Source organism: Chamaea fasciata, unplaced genomic scaffold, assembly GCF_029207755.1.
Source record: "Chamaea fasciata isolate MVZ Bird 193981 ecotype frontalis unplaced genomic scaffold, bChaFas1.0.hap1 SCAF_7, whole genome shotgun sequence".
NCBI lineage: Eukaryota > Metazoa > Chordata > Aves > Passeriformes > Sylviidae > Chamaea > Chamaea fasciata.
In genome coordinates, this window is record NW_027094092.1 from 9,425,292 (window position 1) to 9,449,627 (window position 24,336).

At 38.5% G+C, this 24,336-nt stretch overlaps 1 protein-coding gene across 8 annotated transcripts in view; it reads right to left on the reverse strand.

The window, feature by feature from the left end:
* NELL1 (neural EGFL like 1) overlaps window positions 1-24,336 on the reverse strand; it is a 305,479-nt gene that overhangs the window by 190,952 nt on the left and 90,191 nt on the right. For 6 of the 8 annotated variants that reach the window (XM_066187494.1, XM_066187495.1, XM_066187496.1 and 3 more), the window contains one exon: window positions 18,941-19,069. The exons of the other annotated variants lie outside the window; for them this stretch is intronic. In XM_066187494.1, coding sequence (XP_066043591.1) covers window positions 18,941-19,069 — 129 coding nt within the window. The remainder of the gene's footprint in view (window positions 1-18,940; window positions 19,070-24,336) is intronic. 8 annotated transcript variants of the gene reach the window in all.

Below are 24,336 nucleotides of genomic sequence, written 5' to 3' on the forward strand. Positions count from 1 at the left end.
ATCCATATTCTGTTTAAACCACTTGTAAATAGCTCTTCACCACACCAATCCAGAGGCAGCAAGGCAAGCACAGTCAAAATCTGAATATTTAACTATTCACTTCTAGTGCCAGTGCCAGTAACTAAAACTGCTGTTATAAGCTTCAGAGAAAACATATGCTGATCACAGGATGCAGCAAAGTGCTCAGAAATCTCAGGAAAAATCAAGAAGCCTATTGAAAAAGTAAAGTCGTGGAGAGTCTACACAGCTAACCTCTCCAAACAAGTAACAAGAATCAAGCCCACAGTGGGAGCCTGGAGTCTGCATCAAATTTGATGAGACATTTAAGAAAAAACAGGACTGGCACTTTTGAAAGGAAAGACAGCATTTACAGTAAACGAGAATTTAGTAAGACATGCATGAGTTTACCAGGCTTTGCTCAAATAATGCAGCCTCTTAGTAAACAAAACACCAGAAAGGAACAAACAAAAAAATCCAAATATGTCCTGTATCAGGACATGCCACACAGTTCAAGTGCACTTATTGCCTCTTCAATGCACAGTTCAGCTAGTGCAGTTTTGATAGCATTCCTATTGTATGCTTTTCATGCAAAAAATTAATTCTCTCTGTCAGGCATCATAAGCCCCACTGCACAAAAATGAGGTTTTGTTTGTTTGTTCCTCTGATGTTTTAATTATTGCAACATGATTACAACAGACTAAACAACAGCCTAAAGGTACAGGTGTAGCTACCATCTAAAATACACTCGTGCATAAATATGTATGAGCACACACAGAGCCATGGATGATGCTTCTTTCCATAAACAAGCAACTCACATAATCAAAGCTTAGAACACTTCTGTGGTACCTTCACGTTATTAACATCCTCCAAAATTGCTCCTAATCACAACAAAGTGGCTTCCAGGTAATGAGTAAACATCATTCATTCTTTTTTGGAGGCAAAAACGTGATGAGGGAAACACAGGAAACTTGGTGAGAGATACTTGCAGTCATTAAATGGAAAAGCACAACACAAACTGTGCAGAACAATGACTGATCATACTCTACCCTTTATACTCATCCTTAGATCTCACTATTCACAGGTCATTCAAGCCAACCTCAATGGTTAAATATTAATCATAGAACTGTTTGAACAGGGAAAGACCTTTAAGATCACCAGGTCCAACTGCTGTCTTAGACACCCAATACATAGTGAAATAGTAACCTCCAGCTGACAAGCTCCTGCCTTCTATCTATGCATATGTGGATTTAGAAAGTTGGGGTGGGGGAGAAGGTTGATCAGCTATTTAAAGGACTCTAAATTCTCAATCTTTTCCACTTCAGAAAGAATTCTGGCACCAAAATATGAACAGATCAATTATCAAAATGGGTAGGTTTATGGAGTTGAAATTTCAAGAGGGAGAGTGTCAAAAAAAGGTAATGCCTCATCTTACTTTGTAAGGAATGGGTTTGATTTCCACAAGTTATGACCACTAAAAAATCCTGTCCAAAACTATAGTACAGCAATGAATATAATACAGTAATTCTCAGTAATTAAGAGATCCACCTATTGCAGTACAGTTAGACTAGATCCCAAGTTACTTTACTGTTTGTATTATTATTGCTACTAATGTTGGGGTGTCATGTGGTATTGCACAAGACTGTCAAGCCATAACCTATGGAACAGGCTCTGAGAAAGGAGCAGAAGAATTGCTGTCTACACAAGAGAGTGGTGAGAATACCTGGAGTTTTGCCTGCTGGATGGATGATGAGCCACCCTCCACTTACAGGTCAGGATTAGTGAAAAGAGAGTATTTAAACTGAAAGGGACGTAATTTCAAACAAAATTCCTCCCTGGCCTCAAGCAGGAATATCAAAGAACAGTGTCTGATGCTGCTGCACTTACAATATTCCAAACTCAGATTGTCCCCTGTATCTCCAAACAGTTTACCTGATGACACAGTCTTTCACTCTACAGGACAAAATACCTCCTATTGCAATACATGCATCTTTCAAGAAATAACAGCACCAGTTTTCAAGCTAGTTATAGGATACTTATTCTTATGTCACAAAGAAATAATTTCAGTATCATCTCTTTAGGTAACACTCTTTTCCAAGACTAAACAAAGAAATTATACCAATCAACCAAAATTTTTCTTCCCAACAGTGCTTTCCAACTAATTCACTTGAAAAGTGAATAGACAGCTCATGTCCTCTGTAGCCTTAAACCAGACCGAGGGTATAAGGCCCCTGTCCCAACCCTCCAGTCTCAGAAAGATGATTTCAGTCTCCTTTTTCTTTTCAAGGACAAGGTGTTATCACCTGTAACAGGAACTCATAGAAATTGAAATAAAGAAAATAATTTACTACAAAATCAGTTGGTTTTCCCTCAAGATTTGTGATTTTTTTTTCTTTTGTGGTTTCGTATTTCAGCACTTTCTTGCTGTCTCAGGTTTTCTAAGCTTCACCAACTCTTGAGAATTCTATATTCTTACAGATTCCACAGGGGTCAGAGTAAGGCTGTGAAGAAAATAAGGGAGAATTTACCTGGTTTAGTAGTAATATTGAAGGAAGAGTTCTCAAGCCAGTCAGTTCAGATTTAATTAAAATACAGAAGAAACTACCAGGGAATGATTTATATTCAAAGGGGATTAGGGCTAACACTAAACTGTTTACAAAATCAATGGGAACCTAGCACAAAACAGATATAGCTCAGGGGAATACACATTGATTAGATTCCCGTGTCCAAGATGCAGTCCTCTTTTCCATGTTCCTCATTAATTCATTTCAAGATTTATGTGAATTGCAAAATAGATGTTCCAAGCTGTACAGAGCTCCAGTTATTTATATTGTGTTAAATAAGGGAAAAAAAAATCTATTCATCTGAAACTAAAATTCATTTGTCTCAAACATTTAATGAGAGAGGATGGTTCAGCTCACCTCCAAATTCATCATCTGCAGCACATTATTGAATATCCAATAATGCCAATACAAACCAAGAAACGACTGGCACAATCTGATAGCTCTCAGACTGAGATGACAATCTCCTGGTGTACCCAAAACACAAACCTGGGTACTCCTGACAACCAAAACAGTGTTTAGTAAAAGCTCTACATCTTCATAGTATTCAGTGTTCCGTAGCCTTTTAAGTAAAATTAGCAAGGCTCTAATTGCTAAAAAGGACCTTGGTACACTGCAGCTCCAGTCTTGTCAAGCATCAGCTGCCCACCAGCCACAAGGCAGGCCATGTTTTAGCCAAATTTGATATTGTTGTTTGCACAGAAAAATCATCAGACAAAAACCATGCCCAGTGTCAGCGTCAGGTTCTGAACTGATTTTCATAGAAAAGAGCAACTGAAAATTGTGCCTTATGTTCTTCCACAACCTGGATGCACTTCAGATTACCACTGACCTTTTCACAACAGCACTGATTGAGCTAACTAGACTGAAAGTTGAAAAGCAAATGAAGTCACCAAAGGGGTAATGGGTTAAAAAACCCTCCAGAGCAGAGCAGAAGGCCTGACCTTCAAAGGTTAATGTCACTTGTGCCCAAGTAAAGGAAGGAAATGTTTCATGATCAGAACAGTGGTACTTAAACAGATATTGTATCATTCCAGTGAAACAAAGTGCTTACCTGGGAAATAACTCAGATGCATGAACCTGGCCCTCCACAACTGGTGTCTTAAGAGACTGAACCAGCCCAATGGGTTACACAGATTCCAATTTTTAACAATGATCTTTATCTTCACACAGATTTGCCTGGTTTCCCATCTTGTCAGTTAAATAACAATACAAGTCCATGTAAGCAGGGCAAAAGCTCCTCTAGCCTAAGAAATCTGCAGTGGAAAACAGTGCCCAAATTCTAGAAGTAAGGAAGAACTTTGTGGACAAAAACTAAACAGGATCATTCCTGCTCCTGGAGGCGGGAATGCATCAGCAACAAACTCAGGCTGCCATCGCATCTTCATATATGCCAACTGTAGGTTTCTTACCTTCTTTTCCTCCCAGAGCCAGGATTAAATGCTCGAGAGACAGTGTTCATGTTCGGACTCAGATGTTTATTAATTCTTATCTATAGTACAGCCTCACAGGTTGTGAGTTCTAGCTAACAAAGTAAAAAATGCCTCTGTCTCTATCTCTTTACAAGGCCTTTTAAGATCAAACTGTCCAATTATGAAATGACACCTCAATTATTTTTACTTCTAACCCAATAACCAACCACCTGTGGCCTGCAATGTGGACTTTTCTATCCAATTACAAAATACCACCCAGACCCATGAAGAAGAATGTGAAAAAGAAGGACTGGCCTCTGCCCTAAAACCTCCATCTTGCTTTATATATATATATATTATATTCTAAACCCTTAAACTCTAAGTTTTCCACCCTGTGATATCACACACTTCTATTCACACTCCCACCATAATCTCAGTGCTATCAGTCAATGTTGGAAGCCTCTTCCAAGGCCTCAGGTGAAATGCAGTGTTTTCTTGGGGGTCAGTGCCAGTCAGCACAGAAAGTCTAAAATTTTCAGTGACCAGGGTTCCAACAGAAAACCAACTAACAAGACAGTCTTGACACTGGAACCAACTGAAACCAACTCTGCACAAAACTGTGTTTTACTGCCTCACAGATGGGGGGACTCAGGAGTTAGGGAACAAAACCCTCAGTGATCTTCTCCTGAGGGAACAGAAAGAGGGGGAATGGCATCAGCTACTCCCTTGAACACCCGCCTCGAAGAGCAGGTCTAACTTCATGCCCTCCTCCCCGAGAAGCAGAAACACCAGCAGGCACAGAGTCCTGGCACCAGCACAGGGCAAGCAGAGGGAACAGTTGGCCAACCTGCTGCCCCAGGAAAATCCTGCTGTGCCTATGCCTAGAGCCAGCCGCCCAGCAGATAGGGATTTTTCCAACTCCTTGCAAGTAGCATGTTCTCTGTTTTTGCACAACACAGCATGTGTCTGAGCCAACACCCCCTCACATTCAAAGCTGAAGATGTGTCTTGGGTTGCAATATGTAACCAAAAGGGTGTATTCTATTTGCCATCTGTTGAAACCAGTTGAGGAGATGTTTTCTTATCTCTCCCACAACCTATCCCCCCTCCAGGGAATATCTGCTGTTAATGGTCCATCAAGGCTCACTGCATGACTGAAAAAATTACATCATTCCATTGGGAGATGCCCCACCCAGGGGGAGGAGACAAGCATTCCTACCTGGATAAAACCTGAGATTCAGAACACCACGACAGCCTGCTTCCTCTGGATTCCCAGAGGAAGACTGGACCTGTCCTGCCACCAATGGACCTTTCTACAGGATCATCTCTGCTCAAACAGAACCATATCTGTCACTCCAAGAGTACTTAATTGGACTGCTCCCAACACCCTGACCAACAGAGTGTCAGGTGGTGTTCTGACTCTGTCAGTGTTTCTAAGATGTTTGTTTGTTTTGTACTACTACATTTTTATTTTTAATATTCCTAGTTAAGAACTGTTATTTCTATTCCCATATCTTTGCCTGAAAGCCCCTTAATTGCAAAATTACAATAATTTGGAGGGAGGGGGTTTACATTGTCCATTCCAAGGGAAGCTTCAGCTTTCCCTGGCTGACACCTGTCTTTCCAAACTGAGACAAGATGTTACTGTATATTCATAGAATCATCTCAGTACCAACAGCTACCAAGAGGTACAGACACAGCCTTTGGTGAAAGCTTGAAGGGAAAATATGAGTCATAAGAATCGGGGAAACAAAATAATAAAACGAAAATGAGAAGTAAACAATCCTCAGGAAGATGAGAGACAAAAAGGTGTTTGCATTTTTGCATTATGAATTTTATCCCAGTTCTTTTTAAACACTTTCTTAAGCCTGTAAGTGAAGAGAAAATAATTTTCTACTATTAAGCACTGTGATCCCTACAGGGGCATGTTATATGCCTCATGCATATAAGGCATATACCGCTCCAGCAAGTGGGTTCAGGACAAGACAAACACAAGGCAAGATACAAACACTGCAAACATCTTCAACAGAAGCAATAAAAATATAGGTTAATATAATGCAATTAATCAGAAAATATCCATAGCAGGAAAGAAAACTAAGATTCTAATTTAGAAATTAAAATTCAAAAGAAAGTAATATGAACAGTCACTGAAAATTTTTCAAGTGAACACCTAAAGGATATTTTGAAATTTACCCCTTGGACATGAAGAATTGATACACCAACTGGAAAAATGAGAAGATATCTTCCTTGGAAAAAAAACACCAAATACTAAAACTATTATAAGAGTCAGCAAATCAACAGGAAACTCACATCAATATAAGGACTACCTTTGTAGATGCTACATACATTTGTACTGATTTCAATTCTTTAAATCAAAGCTTCACTCTAATTTTTTTACAACTCTTTTTACCAGTCTCCAAAAAGATACAAGTACCAGAAGCAAATCATTAAATAAGGGTAGATGTATTAGAAAAATACCTTTTTGAGATTTTTTTTAGAGGCAGCTACCTACCTAAATGAAATTGATTTCTCTGTCAAAAATCTTACAGACTAAGAGGAATTCTCTTTCTAAAAATTAAATCTGTACATGAATATTTTAGAGAACATCTGCTCTCAGCTGCCAGTAACATTTAGAAAATAAAACTGGAAAAAACCCCCAACAACTTATTTCTTGCTACATAAGCAGTTTGATTACTTTTCTACACTTACTTTGACTGATTTTATGGTATTATTGTGCTGTTCTTTATAAAGTACCTGCATCCAGTAAACTTCACAATACCCTGGCAAAACAACAAAGGATGCTGCTACCACTATTATCCCAGTTTCCACGCAATAATCCAAACCAGACAAACCTGCCCAGATACACACCACTAAACACACAGATCTTAAATACAAGTGGGCCCAGCTTCCCCTTCTTACTATAATGATGCAGTGGAAAAAAGCAGTCTTATTTTTAGTTTCAATTCAAATACATCCCCTCACACAACACAATAAATAATATGTTGTTGTTTTGCTTAAATAAATCTATAAATGTGTTTCCATAAATGACCTGCATTGAAAAAAACCAAAAACCCAAGTAACTGAATTTTTATTTGAAAATAAAACTTGATGCAAACACATAAAAGATATATGTCTATATACATTAAATTTGTTGTCTAAAATTGTCCAAATATATTAAAATTGTTATATGCCAGTGTATCCCTGCTGCATCTGGATAGTGTCAAAAGCTCAATGCCTTCTAATAAATTCAGAATAGACTGCACTTAATACAGACATAGCCTGGACCATCAGCATACAACTCATTTCCAAATTATCTGAACAGAAGCCGTAAGGAGAAATGCTGGTCAAGGATGAAAAATATTCATGCTGAAATAGTAAAAAAAGAGTAGAGAGCAAACCAAATAGCAAAGCCTGAGGTTAGCAATAATGTCTTTTCCAATAATTTCTTAACTTCTGTGCTTTGTTTTTCACATGCGCATTAACTTTGGATACCCAGAACCAAATCAGTAAGACTCTTACTAAATCTTGCAGGGAAGAATGTGTCACTGTAAACTGACAATTGTCATGGGTTTAGAGACTATTGTACTTTTAGAACCAATTTTGTTTACCTTCTTCTGGAAACAAAATATATTCACATAAAAGGAAAAGACAATAGCTAAAACTTACTGAAGCAGCCTCCAGCTATGTTATCACCAAGGGCAAAACATATTTGCTATTAAAAATAACTTTAAAAGATATTTTTATAATAAGCCAAATAATATCTTCTGTTTGGTTTTGGTGTTTTGCTTGTTGGGGTTTTTTCTACTGAACAATAAAATCCTAATTTCTTTCAGCGGTTTCAAAAACAAAAAATCCACAACAGTTGTGGGGAGAAAGGAGCAATTGTTTGGTTTGTTTCCCTTTTTGGTTTTCTTCTGCAACTAACTTCAGGTAGAGTAAATCCTTTAAGATTAATCATACAACTGATTAACACAGAGTATCTGCTAGATGTTCTTTTCTGGATGCAGTAAAGCTGCTGTATTTTGACTTGTATTATAGAGCCTGGGCACTGTAAGTCTCCTGGCTCCCCAAAGCCCTCACCTTTCATTTTCAGCTTCTCTGTAAAGGTGTCACTCTCCTCATCTGTTACCTTCTCCCACGGTGGGGTGCTGTGGCTTCACAGCCAGGCAAAGTGCCACAGTGTCCTCAGGGTCACTCCCCACTTCTGGCTCAGCATCTCTTCAGGAACCATCACAGCCTCAGACACTTGTACCCAAGCAACTGAAATTGCTTAAAAGCATTTTCAAAAACACTTCTTTGAGGCACCATGGCAATGAGAACAGCTCCTGAGGAGTTTAATGCTATTTTTTCCCAAGATCCCTAACATCCATATACAAACCTGAACAAAGTGATTTTCTACACTCATTTCACTGCATCTGTTACCTCCAGTCTCTACATTCTCTAGCCATACATCACTGTCCTGCACATCCTGGGTTTCTCCAGCAAATCTGTTTTTTTTTCTTATGTTCTCAAAATTGAGGGGGGTAGAGGGTGTTCATTTCAGGCTGTAACAGATCCTTCTGTAGGACAAGTGCATTTGTTTCCCTCTTCTGACCCACCCATGCCAACATTTAGGCAGCCTTAAAACCGGATCTGTTGCTCTACTATTGCCCGCACAGGCTTTGAAACAGGCAGATGACATCATTTACAACAGGCAATTTCACACAGTCAGAATCAAGCCCAATCCAACATGTTATCTGTAAACTGGCTGTGAGAACTTCCATTTGGAAAAGGGACTCCATGCTCCGAGATCATTTCTTAAGAGTAACAGAGAAGCAGACTGAGCACCAAATCCACACATTAAGTTTCTTCAAAGTAGCTGAAAAAAATTTAAGTGCCAGCATTAAAAAGACTCTTTTTCTCAGTTCAAGACAATAAACAATGCAAAATAATTGCCCTTTCTGTAAACCCAAGCACTGCAAAAGGTAACCACAGAGACTCAACAGCATCTGAAATGACCCTCCAGTGCTCTTGATGCAGGTCAAGATGACAGAATCAGAAAAAAAAAATTAGGTTGAAAGTTAACTGGAGGTTTTCTATGCTCCCTTTTGAATTTCACAAGCCCCTGAGAGAGATGCAGCTATCAGACCCCAGGTAACTAAAGGTTGTTGTGTTGCAATGGGAAAACTCCATTCCCCATATATACATAAACACATATGGGCACACACATCACTTTTTTAACTATTCCAGTTATGCTTTAGAATTTTTAAAAGACAGAACTTCAGCACCTCAACCCTAAGGTTTTTAGCAATTTGTATGAAAGTCCTAGTAAGTGGCTCCCATCCAAGTCCAAGCAAAACCTCCTCATTATATACAAACATTTCTCAGTATTTTTCAGTCCAGCTCAAACACAAGCAAACTTCTGATCATCACCAGAAGAACAATGCTGATTTTTTTTCTTTCCTTTGCTGCCAGATGTTTGATGCAAGCACTTACCAGGCTTAAATCATCAGAATTCCACCAAAAACTCTTTCAAATGTTTCCTTTTTTCACTGATGCTAGCGGGAATGTGACATGAGCTATACTGTATCATAATTTGAAAAAAAAGTTGGAAATATCAGGATCAATACAAGGGCTTAATGAGTAAAGACCAGCAAAAGCTCTTTCTGCTGACAGGGTGGAGGACACACATACCCCCCCCACTGATTGCATGAATTTCTCCCTGTTTCAGTGCTGGAACAGCTGTGGGGATAATTTGCTGTAAAGGTGCAGCAGGATGCTCTGCCTGGAGTGGGGGTAGAACAACTGGAACAGTGCCCTATTTACAGAGCTGTCTGTGGCAGAAGAAGGGGGCTCCTGCTGCTTTTGGTGTTGAATAATGCTGGAACCAGCCTGACTGTTCAACCTCCTGACAGGGAGATGAAGATGTGGCAGACCTGGCGAAGTACCTGATAAAGGAACCAACAGTGATACCACTGATAAGCAGAGATGCTGGGCTGACAAAGCTGGTCAGGACAGTCGTGACTGATGGTCACTTTGTGACCTATAAAAGCCCAATCCCACTCTTTAATGGCAAGGCCTTCCAACACATGCCTCCTTGGAGTGTGTGCGAGTCCTCCCGAGTGGGGACATCCTGAAGGGGGAGCAAAAGAGATGTGCCCACAGTCATTGGTATGGGTGAGTAACATCAATCTCTATTGAATAATTGCTTTTGCTCACTTTAATATAGTACCTTCAGTATTGCTTCAAAAATAGTGCATTATACTGTTGCAGCAGCCCTCTTGTCAGAGGGTAGAAATGAGCCAAGACACAGACTTCTTGTTTATTACAGCATGAAAAGGGCCCTGGTTTATTCCCCTTTGCAGCTCAACCATCCTGACTCCAGCTATTCACTGACTGGTTGCAGCAATCTCTACTGGAGGCTTCCCTTGCAGCCTCTGACTGCTAGTTATTTCCTGCTAAACTCTGACTGCAGGTATCAGTGTGCAGACTCTGACTGCAGGCTTTTACCCAGCTGGACTGTGTCTGCAGGTTCCAACAACAGGCTCTGACTGCAGACCCAAACTGACCTCACAGCAGTGATTCTCTCTCCCCAGGATCCTCCTTCTTCTTCATGATTCCCCACTCATGATCCTCAAGGTTTCTCCTCCATGATGATTCCCCCTTACCAGCAAACCCACTCCCTTTTATCACACTTACCTTTATTGGAGGTAGCTGTGACTCATCAGTGGGGAGGCTGTTTTGGGTAATTAACACAGCTGTTATTTTTCAGAGGCAAGGTCACCTGTATTCCCTTCTCCTACACTATTCTATTCTAGTAGTCACAGCTACCTTTGCTGTGTAGTAAATAATTCTGATTAAAATCTTTTAGTCTAAGCACTATCATGATAAATCATTTATTTTTATATAAATATATCTGGCTTGCCATCCCTAACCATGTGAAACAAAGTTATATTAAGGTTCAATTACACGTACACAATCCTTTGGACTCAAACCTCCAACCAAGTCTGGTGCCAAGTCTGGATCCAGCTGCACCCAGATTCTTCTCTGAGAAGGAGTTTAGAAAGCAAGGGGGCCCTTTCTGCACCTCCTGACTAAAGAGGAAGGCTTCTCTAATAAACTTTGTCTGAAGCTTCCATTCTGCACACAACGAGGGGTCATGACAGTGAAAAGGGTAATTACACTGCCACTGAAGGAACATGCAATAGCCTTTTCTTCTCCTCCTGGTCAGCTTTTAAGTCAGATTCTACTATGACTAGTAGCCAACAACATGGCACTGGGTTATCATTAACACATCTATCAAATTATATCCTGTACAATTCAGAAGAATGCAGCCCTAACATGTAAGAACATTTGTTGATTTGGGGACACAAGATCCCAAATCTCTTCAAGTGAACAAAAATCTCAACAGCCTCAGAGCAGGATTTTCATTGCCATCTGAAGGGGTGAGGATTTTTTTTTCCTTTAATGGCAATGATTATAATTTGTTCCAATGTGAGTTACTAACACAAGAACTGACAGTTGCAAGCCTGAATTCCTTGAGAGCCATAATTATTTATGACACTTTATTACAAGAAGACCAAAACATATGGTTACCTTATTAGAAATTAGAATTTATTTTCATATAAATCTCAGTATGACATTACACCAAAAGAACTAAAGGTACTCCAGGGGATGGCAAGTAATTCCACTTTCCAGGTTTCTGTAGCTAGAATATGATTTTAAACTAATTAACTTGTAAACATAAAAGCAGCTTTGGAAACAGAAATAATCTACCTAGAGCCACGTAAGGCACAAACATCACCTTCCAACAGACCCTTGAATCTTCTTAGGATAAAAATTTTAGTATTTTGCTCAAAATCTTTCTGTCCACTGGCAACAATATAATCTCTGCCTTGAATTTACCACCATGCAATGAACTTGAGAGGGAAAGGGTCTGTTTTGGTTGTAATTCAGTCTCCTCCACTAGCAACTCATAGCACAAGGAATCTGCAGTCTCATTTATTAAAGTCCATATACCCACAAAGGCAGGACACCAACTGACAAGTGTCTGCCTTTTGATCATGTTATACAAGATGAATCTGAGTTCATGTGATGGTTAAGGGTATAATTTTAAATAAAAAGTCTCTCTCTGTGGAAACAGTAGGCAGGAGAAATGTATTATTTGTATTGTATCACCAGAAGTGACTTTCACTGATAAACAGAATTACTTACATAGTAGAAGTTTAAATTTGACACTGTCAGGTAAGTGAAATCTTTAAAAAGAAGTTAACAAGTGTCTTTCAAAGAAATTGCCAACTTTTAAAAAAGCAACCTGGTATCAAGTTACACGTTTATAAAAGGCGGGTGGAGGGGTTGTTTGCAGGTTTTGGCATTGCAGGGGTGATTTTAGGTTTTGCTTCGTAAATCTCCCTGAGGACTTTGTCCCAACTGAAACACTGCCATTAATGTTGTCTTTGAGACAGAGATGATGATCCGTGACACTTTTAGATTTTTCTGCCTTCCCCCTTCCTATGGATTCCGCTTAAAGAAAAAATAATCAGCGCATTTACTGTCAATGTTTGTCCCAATTCCTTAACTTCATGAAATTACCTGAAGCATGCACAGTTCTGTGTATGCATCTGTATCCTCACACCTATGCACAGAATGTAAGTTTATCATAGCACACAGAACAACATCTGCAGGGAACAGACATCTTGTGATGCAGGTTTTCTGAGAGTACAGCAAGCAGAAGGATTATCATTAAAAGCTGACCCAGAAGTCAATGGACACCATCCAAAACCACAGTTGTACATCACTGCCACACAGAAGGTTTATATGGTACCACATAATGTTAATGTCACATCCCAAGCCACAGTGTGGTGAAATTAGAACAGCTGCAGTGAAATCAGTACAGAGGAGGAGGGGGAAACTCAATAAAATTCACCTTATTTTATAAAGCAAGAAAAACACCAGCTGTGAAAACTCAGTGGATTGCCAGCAGACTTCTACTCTGAGGGCAATATGCAGGACTGGGTATATTCTTTTCCAGTTCAAACAACTTGAGAAAAGTTCTGCACACTGAACAGTTATTTATGCACAGAATGTGGTGAGTCAAAGGATTAAATATTAGAGGTAAGCTTTATGAAGCTCTCTCATCCTCAAAACTACAACAGAATCCCCACTATATGATGAAAGATTTTTTTGTTCCACTATGTTTTGCAATAGAAGTTAACTTTTTTTCTCACTAAAGCATGCTGTTAGTTATGTCTTTATATTTGGAACTAAATCTTTACTCTAAAAAAGGTTGATTTTTCCTGATCTCTGCAATAATGGGGAAAAAAACCTCATCTTCTGTGTGTTGTAATGTTTTTTCTAAGTGACTTTCAGAAAACAAACATTTTCCGACAAAACCTTCACTAAATGTACCTTCAGAACAGATGTTTTCAATATATTTACGAATCTATCTTTCTGTAAAGAATTTCCTGACTACATGTGGTATCTAGTTCAAAAGAAAAGAAACTGAAAGCAATAAAGACCACTGTATGTGTCTGGAACGTACTTGCAAATTACATGGAAATTAAATATGATTTTATTTTTACAATAGCTAGCAACAGAGTCCTGAGATTTCAAGCACACCAGGCAGATATTCTGCCAGGCCCCCATGCCGCATGCTTGGATCCATGCTCAGTGGAAAATGAGCACTCCATTTTCTCCCTAAGCTTTCATTCGTCTTTATTTCATCTTCCCAAAATCTGCCAAGCCTAGTAAAATTATCATAACTCTTCCTTACAGCACAACGTAGGCAGATTTTCCGAATTTGGCTAGCATTTCAGAGCTTATGCGACTTTTTTTTTAAATGAGCAATAATTTGTTAACAACAGATTAAATAGCATTTTCAGAGCACAGAAGGGAAAGAGCAACTGAGTCATTTTCCTTCTGAAAATCACTTGTGCTTCTAGAGCATTCTGTCAAGTTCAAAAATTGAATGAATTTTCACAAATATTGAGCTATTTCATCCATCATTCTTTTAGCTGATGTAACAGCACCAAAGTGAAAGTCAGGTCTTACAAGAATCATCCTAGAGAGCATACTTAGGTACATAGGGAAAGAATATAATACAGTCATAAAATGAGAATATTCATCTTGCAGATCCACTTTAGTCAATGGATCTTTCCTTATATGACACCTGTAACTGCAGACCATTCTCTGGTGACACTGGCTGAGCACATGCTGTGCAACATGACAAGACACCTTGTGGTATGCCACTGCACCACTTTTATGAGATGCTTCTTGGGGGCAATAAAGGATGGCTAAACTTAATACTGATTTTCTTGTTCCATGCACTCTTGTCAGTGAGAAGCAGCATGTATTTGTCCTGTGCTATCTATTCCACTTCAGATTTTAGCAGTACTCTGAATGGATCAGATCTCAACAGCAACATGGAAAAAATCACTTTTGCACCAACATAACTTCGAATGTAGGAAGGGGCTGTAAATGTTTCAAGCAAAGAAGGTAATAAAGCATGGGGAGCTGAAATGTGGCAGAGAAATATTATTCTTTTCCCCTTTGAAATATATAGCAGAAATTCTTTTCAGAAGAGATGGCCCTTTGCCTGTTAGCATCTAAAAAGTGAGCATCAGCAAGCTAGCTAGCAACAAGCCTGGCTTTCAGCTGATGAGGCTTGATTTTCCTTTCTTTATCATCTTTGAGCTTCAGACTTCATGGGCTGACACTTTCCTGTCTCTTAATTCGCAGTACTGTCCTATTATTTACAAAGCAGTCACAGACTGTAGAGTTGTTTCAACTCTGAAGAAGTACATATATGTGTAAGCATTTGCAGGCCTGCTGCACACATCACACAACACATGTGGAACAATCAGCATCAGACAGACTCAAATGGATTCCCCATTTTGGTCCTGGTTTTGCCACAAGTTGCTGCCCCACGTGGAACTAATACACAGGCAACTTCCAGTGCCCAGCACAGGTGTCCATCTGTCATGTCCTGAGAAGCCAGAGCTGCAAGTGTGCACACACCGCTGCAACTGGAACGCTGAAGTTCTGCAGGCCTTGCACTTGGCTAGCTCACTTGAATGATTCCCAGGATTTATCCATGTGTAAAAAGTGGTTTCCCCAGGGAAGAGGAAAACCCTGGACTTATGGCCTGGGAAACGTCTTTCTAAGTACAGTAAGCAAGAGGCTTATTCACATGTTCCCTCAGTTCAAGTGTGTAAACTGTTGCTAGAAAGTTCCTCGTTTTTTGAGTTACCGTAGGTTGATTTTTGGTGCAGGAATTTTAATATTCCTAATCATTCTCCCCTATTGGACCCTTCCCTCAGACCCTGCCTTGACTCCTCCCCACACCAGGATGTATAAATACCTCTGTCTGACCCTGGCCTTGAGCACTTTGCCCCTTGTTACTGTCTTGTTCCAGTTCACTCCAAATACAGTGTACACCTTATTGTTTGTTGTTTTGGCATTATTAAATTCAGTTTCTGGACAACTGGATCAAGGCTGCCTCTCTCTATCAAGTCGTCATCAGGGCAGGGTCTTGAGGAAACTCAAAGGGGTCCAACCGTCCAGGTATACGTGACAGAGATAAAGGGACACTGGTACAATGTTTGTGCCTAACTACCCACAGCTGCAGGTAAATGTGGGGTTTTTATCTTGGTGTCAGAGCCGGGATTAATACATGGGAGTCACAGTTTCATGATTGGACTCTGTGTTTATTAAATCTTATGTATAGCACAGTCTCACGAGTTGTGAGCTCTAACTAGCAAGGTAGAAAACGGAGTACCTCTGACTCTTTCTAAGATCTTTAAACACTCATCACCCAATAACAAGATGACACCTATATTATTTATGCTTTTAACCCAATAATGACCACCCAAGGCCTGCACTGCAGGCCGTTTTCACCCAATTAGAAAAAAACACCTGAAACCAAGAAGAACGAGGTGAAGAAGGACTTAGAGAATGCCTTAAATCCTCTATATTGCCCCTTATATATTACTATATACTGAAACCTTAAAATCTGAGTTTCCAGGGTTTCAACAGGTAAACCTCAGACCATATGATTAAGAGAAATGTTTCTACACATCTCTCTTCAAATGACCAATGCTGTAATTAAGTCTTACATATGCAAGAAAAGCAGCCAAATGTCAGAAAAGCAGAAAAAGCCCAACTTTTCTGTTTCTAAGTAAAATACATTGCTTTTATATAACACAGAGAATCTCCACTTATCTCCTTCATTTATCACAACCTTCATTTACTTGTTTGCTTTCAGAAACTGTCATTCCTGAATACATGTTATTTCAAAAATGGAATGCATATAGTGAGTGGTTATCTCATATATACATCTTGACATAAGAAGCTTCTAAGTACTTGAAAAGTAGCTGCTGAGAATGAATAGTGAAAGCCTCTCAGGTTTTTATTATTTATTTTACAAATTTGTTGATGCCAGTTCTCCAATAAAAGTTAGAATCTTTTTAATTCTTTTTTCCACTGTAGTGCTACTGTGAGTATGCAAAGTTTAAAAAGGAGATAAATACTTATCAAAAAGCAGAGCAGAATCAAACACAATACTTCAAAAATCTTACAAAATTAAAATGATGCCAAACTCCAGCAAGAGAAAAGTGTGTGAGTAAGAGCAAGCAGAAATAACACTAAAATTATAGGTAAGGTAAAATAATACTATACATCACAATTCACATGCACAACTATTTCAAGTACACTGGAAGAGATAAGAAATCTGGAATGCTCCAAGTTAATGATCTGGAGCAGTCTAAACTAAGGTGCCACTTACCAGCACATATCATGAGTTTGAAATAATTTAATCTTCCATCTCAAAGGAAAGAGTAATCTTACATGTGTTAAGTTTAAAGGCATAGCAAAGATAAAGACAAATTCAGATCTACTGCTGAGCATGAGATCTTCCTTGCTACCAAGGGTGTTTTGTACACTTAGTATTTGTTGCTCAGGTGTTTTGAGTATTTAATTCTTACACAGAGAAATTCAAAACAGTAAAAGAGAAAATCCACCCCTATACTGTATCAACCTCCTGCTAAACTGTACCATCAGACACATGGCTTTGTCCTCATTTGTTTAAATCACTGCTTCCCCATCTATTTGAGACTACTGTACAGCCAACTATGAAATGATTCTATTTAGCAGACTAAACATGCGGATGAGAGGAATGAGATTGGAGAGACAGAAAAAGAAATTTTGCAGAAAGCTATTCTGAGGAGTGAAAGGAAGTTCTTCATAGGGCTGAAAGGAGTCACCTCTTGGCTAATCAATCTGTCAGTCTGTGGCTACCCTTGCTCAAGGGCCTCTCTTCTGTGTTACCTCCAGAGAACTACACTCCTTCTAGCAAATAAATAATTTCATAAAATGCAGAAAGCAACACTCCTCTATTCTACAGTCTCAGGCAGAAAAAGCAGCTGTTCGTTCTATTGCCTAAAGCATCACACACAAATCAGGGATTTAATTTGCCCTTCTGAAAATTTATGCAGCACAGACCCAGCTATGTTGCAGTTCCTGCTAATTTCTTTTAAAAAGCTCTTTTATCCACCATCACTACCACTAATGTACTGCCAATATCTTCAAAATTGCTTGGGTGAAGATGTTTAAATTTCTTCCACAGGGGGGAAAAAAAAAAAAAAAAAAAAAGGGAGAAAGAAAAAAAAAAAAAAAAAAAAAAAAAGACAGTCTGTGTCTAGGTAAATAGAAATACTAAGCACTGTCATGACTTAAAACAGCAAAAAAGACTCCAGCTAATACTGGATTATTTTTCATAGCTAATAAACAGCCTGTCTCCTGATGTCCAAGAAGTCCTTGTAGATGTTCAGGTTTTTGTACAAGAAAGTTCCTCTCTATACACAATATAACTGCTGCCTACCTTTAAGAACACACGTGGGAACTGTTTTTCCAGCCACTGAAGGTGCATATAAAGGACCATTCAAATTATTGTTTGTAGAGCAATGACTAAATACCATAAGATTTAAAGCTGCTCTTTACTGAACACATTTATAAACTGTTATTTCAAGCCATCCTGTTCATTTGCATACACTAAAAAGCCCTTTTACAAATGCAGGATCATTTAAGCACAATCCACATATGTCTTTTTTCTTTTCTTTCATCCTTAGACCTCAGTAATTCAATTCTTATGTTGTATTTTGACAGCTTGTCACAAACACCATCCCCTTCCATCACCAGTACTACTACAAAAACAATCTAGGGAAATATTTTTACAGAGTAGCTCAAAAACTTCCTAAGATGGTCAAAAGATTAAATACTGCAGCCTTACATACAAGGGTATTAAAAAAAAACCCAGCCCACAATGCAAAGGCAGGAAGGAATGTGGTATATATTGAATCATCAATTCATTTTTCAAGAAGTACATCACAGCTATGAATAACAAGCTCTGGAAAACTCTGAGAAAGAAAAAAGGAGAGTAATACTCCACTGCATTCATTCCTGTGATGGCATAACACATGAACAGAACTACCTCAGCTACAATCTTCTCAGAAATAGGTCTCTTATGTATCATAGGAAAACCATTTCAGTAAAGTACCTGTCCCACAGAAGTACTTCAGGAAGGACTGGAGGTCATCATTTTTATATCCCAGCCTCAGTACTCCTTCACACTTACTGTTCTTACAAATGCCTGCGGAATTCCCACTTCCTAAATCAATGCATCTTATAAAGGCTCTGTTTTCTAGAAAACATTTTAGAAGGCAGGTACTACTGTCTGAAAAAGAGTGGTTCAAAATTTGTCATGACGGCGTGACCATGGTGTGCAAAGACAACTGCAGCAGTGAAATATGCCTATGAACAGGGTGGCCCAGCACCACTTGTAACCTTCAGTCCCTATTTATGAACACAAAAAGGGTCCCCGTGATATTCACCACCATGAAACCCAACTTTGCAATGAAATTCATTCATCTACCATTTATTTCATATTAAGTTTTTGAATAAGTTGTTCAGAGAACGGGTCTCTGAATATTTTGTTTACCTTCACAATATGCAGAGTCCCCTTGGACAGAGAGATAACCGTTCTTGCATTCACAAGTAGCTTTTGTGTTCCAGTTCTTGCACTCTGAATTTTCACCACACCTGTGTCCCTCTGCACAGAAGTTATGGCCTAAAATAGAGGGAACATGCAGCAGGGTTTTAAAACAATGCTTAGTTTAGATTTCAGGTATTTGCATTGACTGTATCACTCAAAAACTTTGGCACCTTACATTCCAAATTCTCGCTATAAACCTAGTTGGTGCACACAGGCTTTTTGGATTTCTCCATCAGTTCAATATCAGAAAAACCACTTTCTTTGAAAAGATATTTGTACAACTAGTTTTATTCAGGAGGAAAGAAACTCCAAAGCAGGAAACAATGACAAGTCATTAGTGTTCTACTGAATCCATGTAGCATTAAGTCTCTGATTGTGAGGAAGTGCAATGCAAACTTACATCAAAAGGACAATGAAGTGTAATGTTAAGAAAAAAAAAATTAAAAAAAAGCCCTCAAAATTCTATTATTATGCATAGCCACGTGTGCTTTTGTAGACCAAAATGAGACATTGCACAAAATTGTACCAGTAGTCAAAGCAGCCTCATACACTGCCTTGTAATTCTGTCATCAAAAAGGAGCTTGATTGTTTCTACAGTTTATAATTATTCCATGCATCATGTTTTATCGAGGTGAATTTTTATTAATCTCTCCTATTTCCTTCACACAAATTCTCAGTAGTTTTTTGGTGAACAGTTTCTTTTATTCCATACAGACATTTCTAGAAATAGGATGAACCTTCCCACCTCCTTCTGTAAAGGTACAAGTGGCTGAAGTTCTTTCTTTCTGATTTTCAGTATTTCTCAGAGACATGTCAACATCTTTCTCTGCTTAAGTCTAAAGCGAAAGCAGTTTTAACTTCATCTCTAAAGGCACTCCACTGGAAGTTACGAAATAACTTACAGAATTTGACAACAGGATTTTTTCCCCCTTCCTCCACTGATGTACATTTCATGGATTTTCTCTATTAATATGCAAGAGCCAATTTCTATTTGCCTGAGATATATAAGGAGTCATTTTGGTAATCCGTATTTTGTCTCCACTTTCTGTCCTAGAAGGAGGAAAAGCAGAAACCCAGACATACCATCATCTCTTGATATTCCAACTTTTGCTCACCTGAATACCAGAACAGTTGCTGCCAGTTCCACCTGCTCATAAAGGAGCAAACTAAAAGTTCTAGTTCATTGATCACAAACTTCCTAACATTCCCTAAAAACAGCTGAGAAAAACACAACCTGGACTTCTGACATCTAAATGCCAGATTCAGGTCTCTGTTCATATCCCTTGCTTTGATATCCTATTTAAAAGAACTTTTACAAACATACTTTAGTTGTCTACTAATTTAACATTCAGGTTGTGCCGGTTTAGTGTACTCCAAACTTGTGTCTGGTCATCTCATGTTGAGTTCTGAGGTAATTTTTTTTAAATGTTAACATTTGTTAGCAGTGTCAACATCCAACTCTACACTTAAACTTCAGTTTAACTAATTTTATTAACAGCCAAGGTATCTTCCTTGTGCTCAGTTGGCTCCTTCTTTTCATTGTAATCCAGCTTGCGAAAAAGAACCAATTCCCTTAATGAAAACTTCAGTTATCCCTTCTAGTCTTCACTCATTTCACAGTCTGGTAAAAACAACTCAAGTATTCCAGAACCAGCCTTGTCAAGCCCAGGTACATTTTAGGCTGGTAAAACAGGGTGCCAATACACTGCCTTTAGCCATTTATGGAATCACAGTATTTGACTTCTCATTTTTGCCTTTATAACCATAATTGAAACTGAACACTGGAACCCATCTCCTCAAACTTATCCATTCAGCATCTAATTTATGCTCCCCACGTAGGATTACTATTCTACTGGCATTCCAGATACCATCCAAGAGACAATAAGTTTTATAATATTTTCTTTGTCATTGTTTCCCCTAAGACTATGATATCCTGGTCTGTTTCCTGCTTCTTTAGAATAGTAATTTCCTTTGAGCTCATATGCAATATGAACTTGATTTGATTATTATTGGGTCAGAACCTCTGTAACATATCAGTGTATTAAGCCAGGCAGTATGAAAATATCCCATGGACTGTTACTCTGTCTCAGGGTATTTTGTTTATATTTAGTTCTATTTCCCTCTCAGCCAAACCTGTAAAAAATATTTCATCTTTCTCAGCATGTTTTAGTTATAAGAGTGCTGGTACAACTTTCTGCAACAAAGTTCTGTGTTTCTAGGCTCTTTTTATCCCAGTGAGTCAACAGTTTACCTTATGATCAGCTCATGGCAAATTTAAGACTTACAATTAGCCAAATAGATGTCTTCTCAAGAGTTAACTCTCATCACAAATCCCAGGTCCCAGATCAACCACTCTAACAGCACTTTTTCCCAAGCACAAGCCAGTGATGGATTTTCAATATCACATCACAGCCCTGTGAATCCTTCATTGTTTATTTGCCACCTCTGAAATTTATCTACAGATATGATGGCTATCCTACCTATCCATTTTTTTTGCCACTAGAGCTGTCACCTGTTTTTTTAAAAATCCTCTGGAAAAACCTGCCTTGCTTTTGTTCCCTTTATCAACTCAAATATGAACAGTCGCCAACCCGAATCAGGTTTTCAAGCTTGAAGGCTATTAAAAGAGCATTCAATTTAAAAAATTACATGATTATTTTTATTTATAATTTATATTTAAATAATAGTTTAAATATTTTAATGATTGAATTCAATATTTAATTTTTTTAATTAAACTTTTAAACTAACTCCAGTTCTGTAACTTGAGAAAATAAAGGCTCTAAAGGACATTTCATTTTTCTCCTGTCATTAGGAATACACAATCACAGAGGATCTACTACATGTCTAGATTGTCTTGGCATTTATTATTACAAATGACCTGTGAAATGCTGTTTCCTGCCTGTTGAAACTGCTGTCTGGAAGTGACTCCACTTTACTTTCCCACAGCATTTCAGCAAACTTGTTCAATACCTCTGTAAGTGGATAGTGGAAGCCATTCCTGTTAAGAGCACACATGGTGCTACAACATTATATGTTACCAAGCTTTTACAGAACAACTGTAATTTAAGGTTAACCAGCAGGAAAAAAAGTACTTGACAGAACAGAAGGACAAGGTTCACTGTGCCTTTGTCAGAAAAAGCACATCTATGCTTGGATCAGAGGTTTTTCCAGAGGTTCTTTTTTTATCCCCCCAGCAAAAAATTCAAAATTAGCACTTCAAAAGAACCAAAAGATGCATATCAAGGAAGTGTGGTTCTTGGATTTGTTAGACATTTGTCTCCATTCTCCCCAGCTGCACTTTTGGAGCCAAATATCTGATTTTTATTAATTCTTTGGTGTGAAATGGATCATAGGATTCCTTAAAGACACTTACAGGGATGCCAAAAGCACCTGCTGATAGTGCAGGGGGATCTCTAAATCTCAGACTGGTGGGAGATAGCAGAGGGCATGCATCCCCAGGGGCCAGGCAAAATAACAACTCATTCAGAATATTCAGCAAAGCCTTATCTGAGACAGTCAGCTCCTCTCTAAATATAAGAATGGCTTAAAATGGAACCATAACATCTCAGCAAGCAGGCAATTGGAGAGGATTTAACAAAACCACAGAAAATCTTAAACAGTTCTGATAATCTTAACTAATTTCGGGCTAGCACAGATGACAAGGCAAGTATGAATTAAAATTACAGATGAATGCATTCAGAACAGATGCCAGAAACCATTTTCCCTGCACATACACACACAATCATAAATGTGCACAACAGCCCTTCAAAGTCATTCAAAACACAATTAGATACTCCCAGGGGAATTAAATATTGAAGAGTGTGTTTGGATTTTTGATGGGCCTGATGACCTCTGTTCATTCTCCAGACATTTCTGATAACTCTCATCTGATAACTTTCATTACTCTCTTTCTTTTTCAAGGCTGCTGAAATGTTTGCTCCATCTTTTTCGTAAGAAATACAGGTTCCTTTCTACTCCTTCATTCTGACTATAGAATGACCATTAATAAATGTACTAAGACAATGAGGAAAAGAACCAGACACATGCTAGCAGCCATAAAACTACCACGGCTGCAGCATCAGGAACTGCAGGACTGGCTAGGCCTTAGTAGCCCCAAGTCAGATATCTCAAATTAAAAACGTATTCCATTTTGGGACACCTGAACATTACTCTTATTTTTCCAAGCAGCATCTTCCAAGGTGTGGTTCCCAGAACGTGCTTTTGCAGAGCAGCATGCTAAGCTGCTCTGTGCTGTCATCCAGTTTCTCATACACCTAACATACTTGGTAATTTGGCTTAATTATTGATTGTAAAATGCAAGAACTCATTCAAGACTATAGCTGCAATCAATATATTTTAGATCCATATCTCTTCCTGCTTTTTTTACGGCCAACACTAACGCGCCTCTCCTTGTCCCTGAGGGTTTCCCTGTAACTTCTGTACAGTTCTCTACACTTCTTACAATAGCCTCAGCTGTTCACATCAAAACCTGTAAACCCCCTGTTGTCTTGCTGTTCAAGATATCCTTTGTTCCACTGTTTCACATGTAAAGATTTATTAATATAAAAACAAAAACTGTTTTCATGCCTCTGTTAAAAAGCACCAGCAATGTTCAAAAGTCCAAGGTATTCTCAACCTCAAAATCTTTTCTACTGTAAGGATTTAACCCCACAGTTACAATATAAATATGCAAGGTCAATCTGAGGGAGAAATCACAGAAGAGTGTTAAAATATGCATTACCATTTATGCTTTTCCATGATCTGAATCAGTTTTTGATGAGTCATGTGCAAAGCAGCACTTTGAACAGCAGCTTTTACACCTTTAGAGACTGTGGTCCCAGAACTCAGTGGTCTGGCATAAAACAGTAACTTCATACACTCTTTCAAGCTGCTCTATGAATGCAGAGCTTATTACACAGTGCTTATCTGTGTGCAATAGAATAATGGTAACTACACAGACTAACAAGCTTAAAAAGATTTTTTTCTTTTTTTCAGATGGAAAGCTCTTCCAAATCCTAAGTAACGCTACAACCATGTTTAGAAATAAACTAATTCATATTTATCAACTGCCATTAAATCTTAATAAATCTAAAACCTTGAAATAACTCCTACCTCACAGCAATGAATGGGAAAAATTCAATTTCTGAAGAGTGAAATCTCAGTTTCACAGCCAGGCAAGAAGAGATGAGAAACATGCACAATGAGGAACCTTCTCACTCTCTAACTGAAAGACTAAAAACCTTCCCAAAACAAAACTAAGCAGCACAAAGAAGGGTGGCAGATTTAAGATTTAAATGCTGCTCCCTGCTGTAAAATGTATGCTTCACCTCATCAGTAAGATT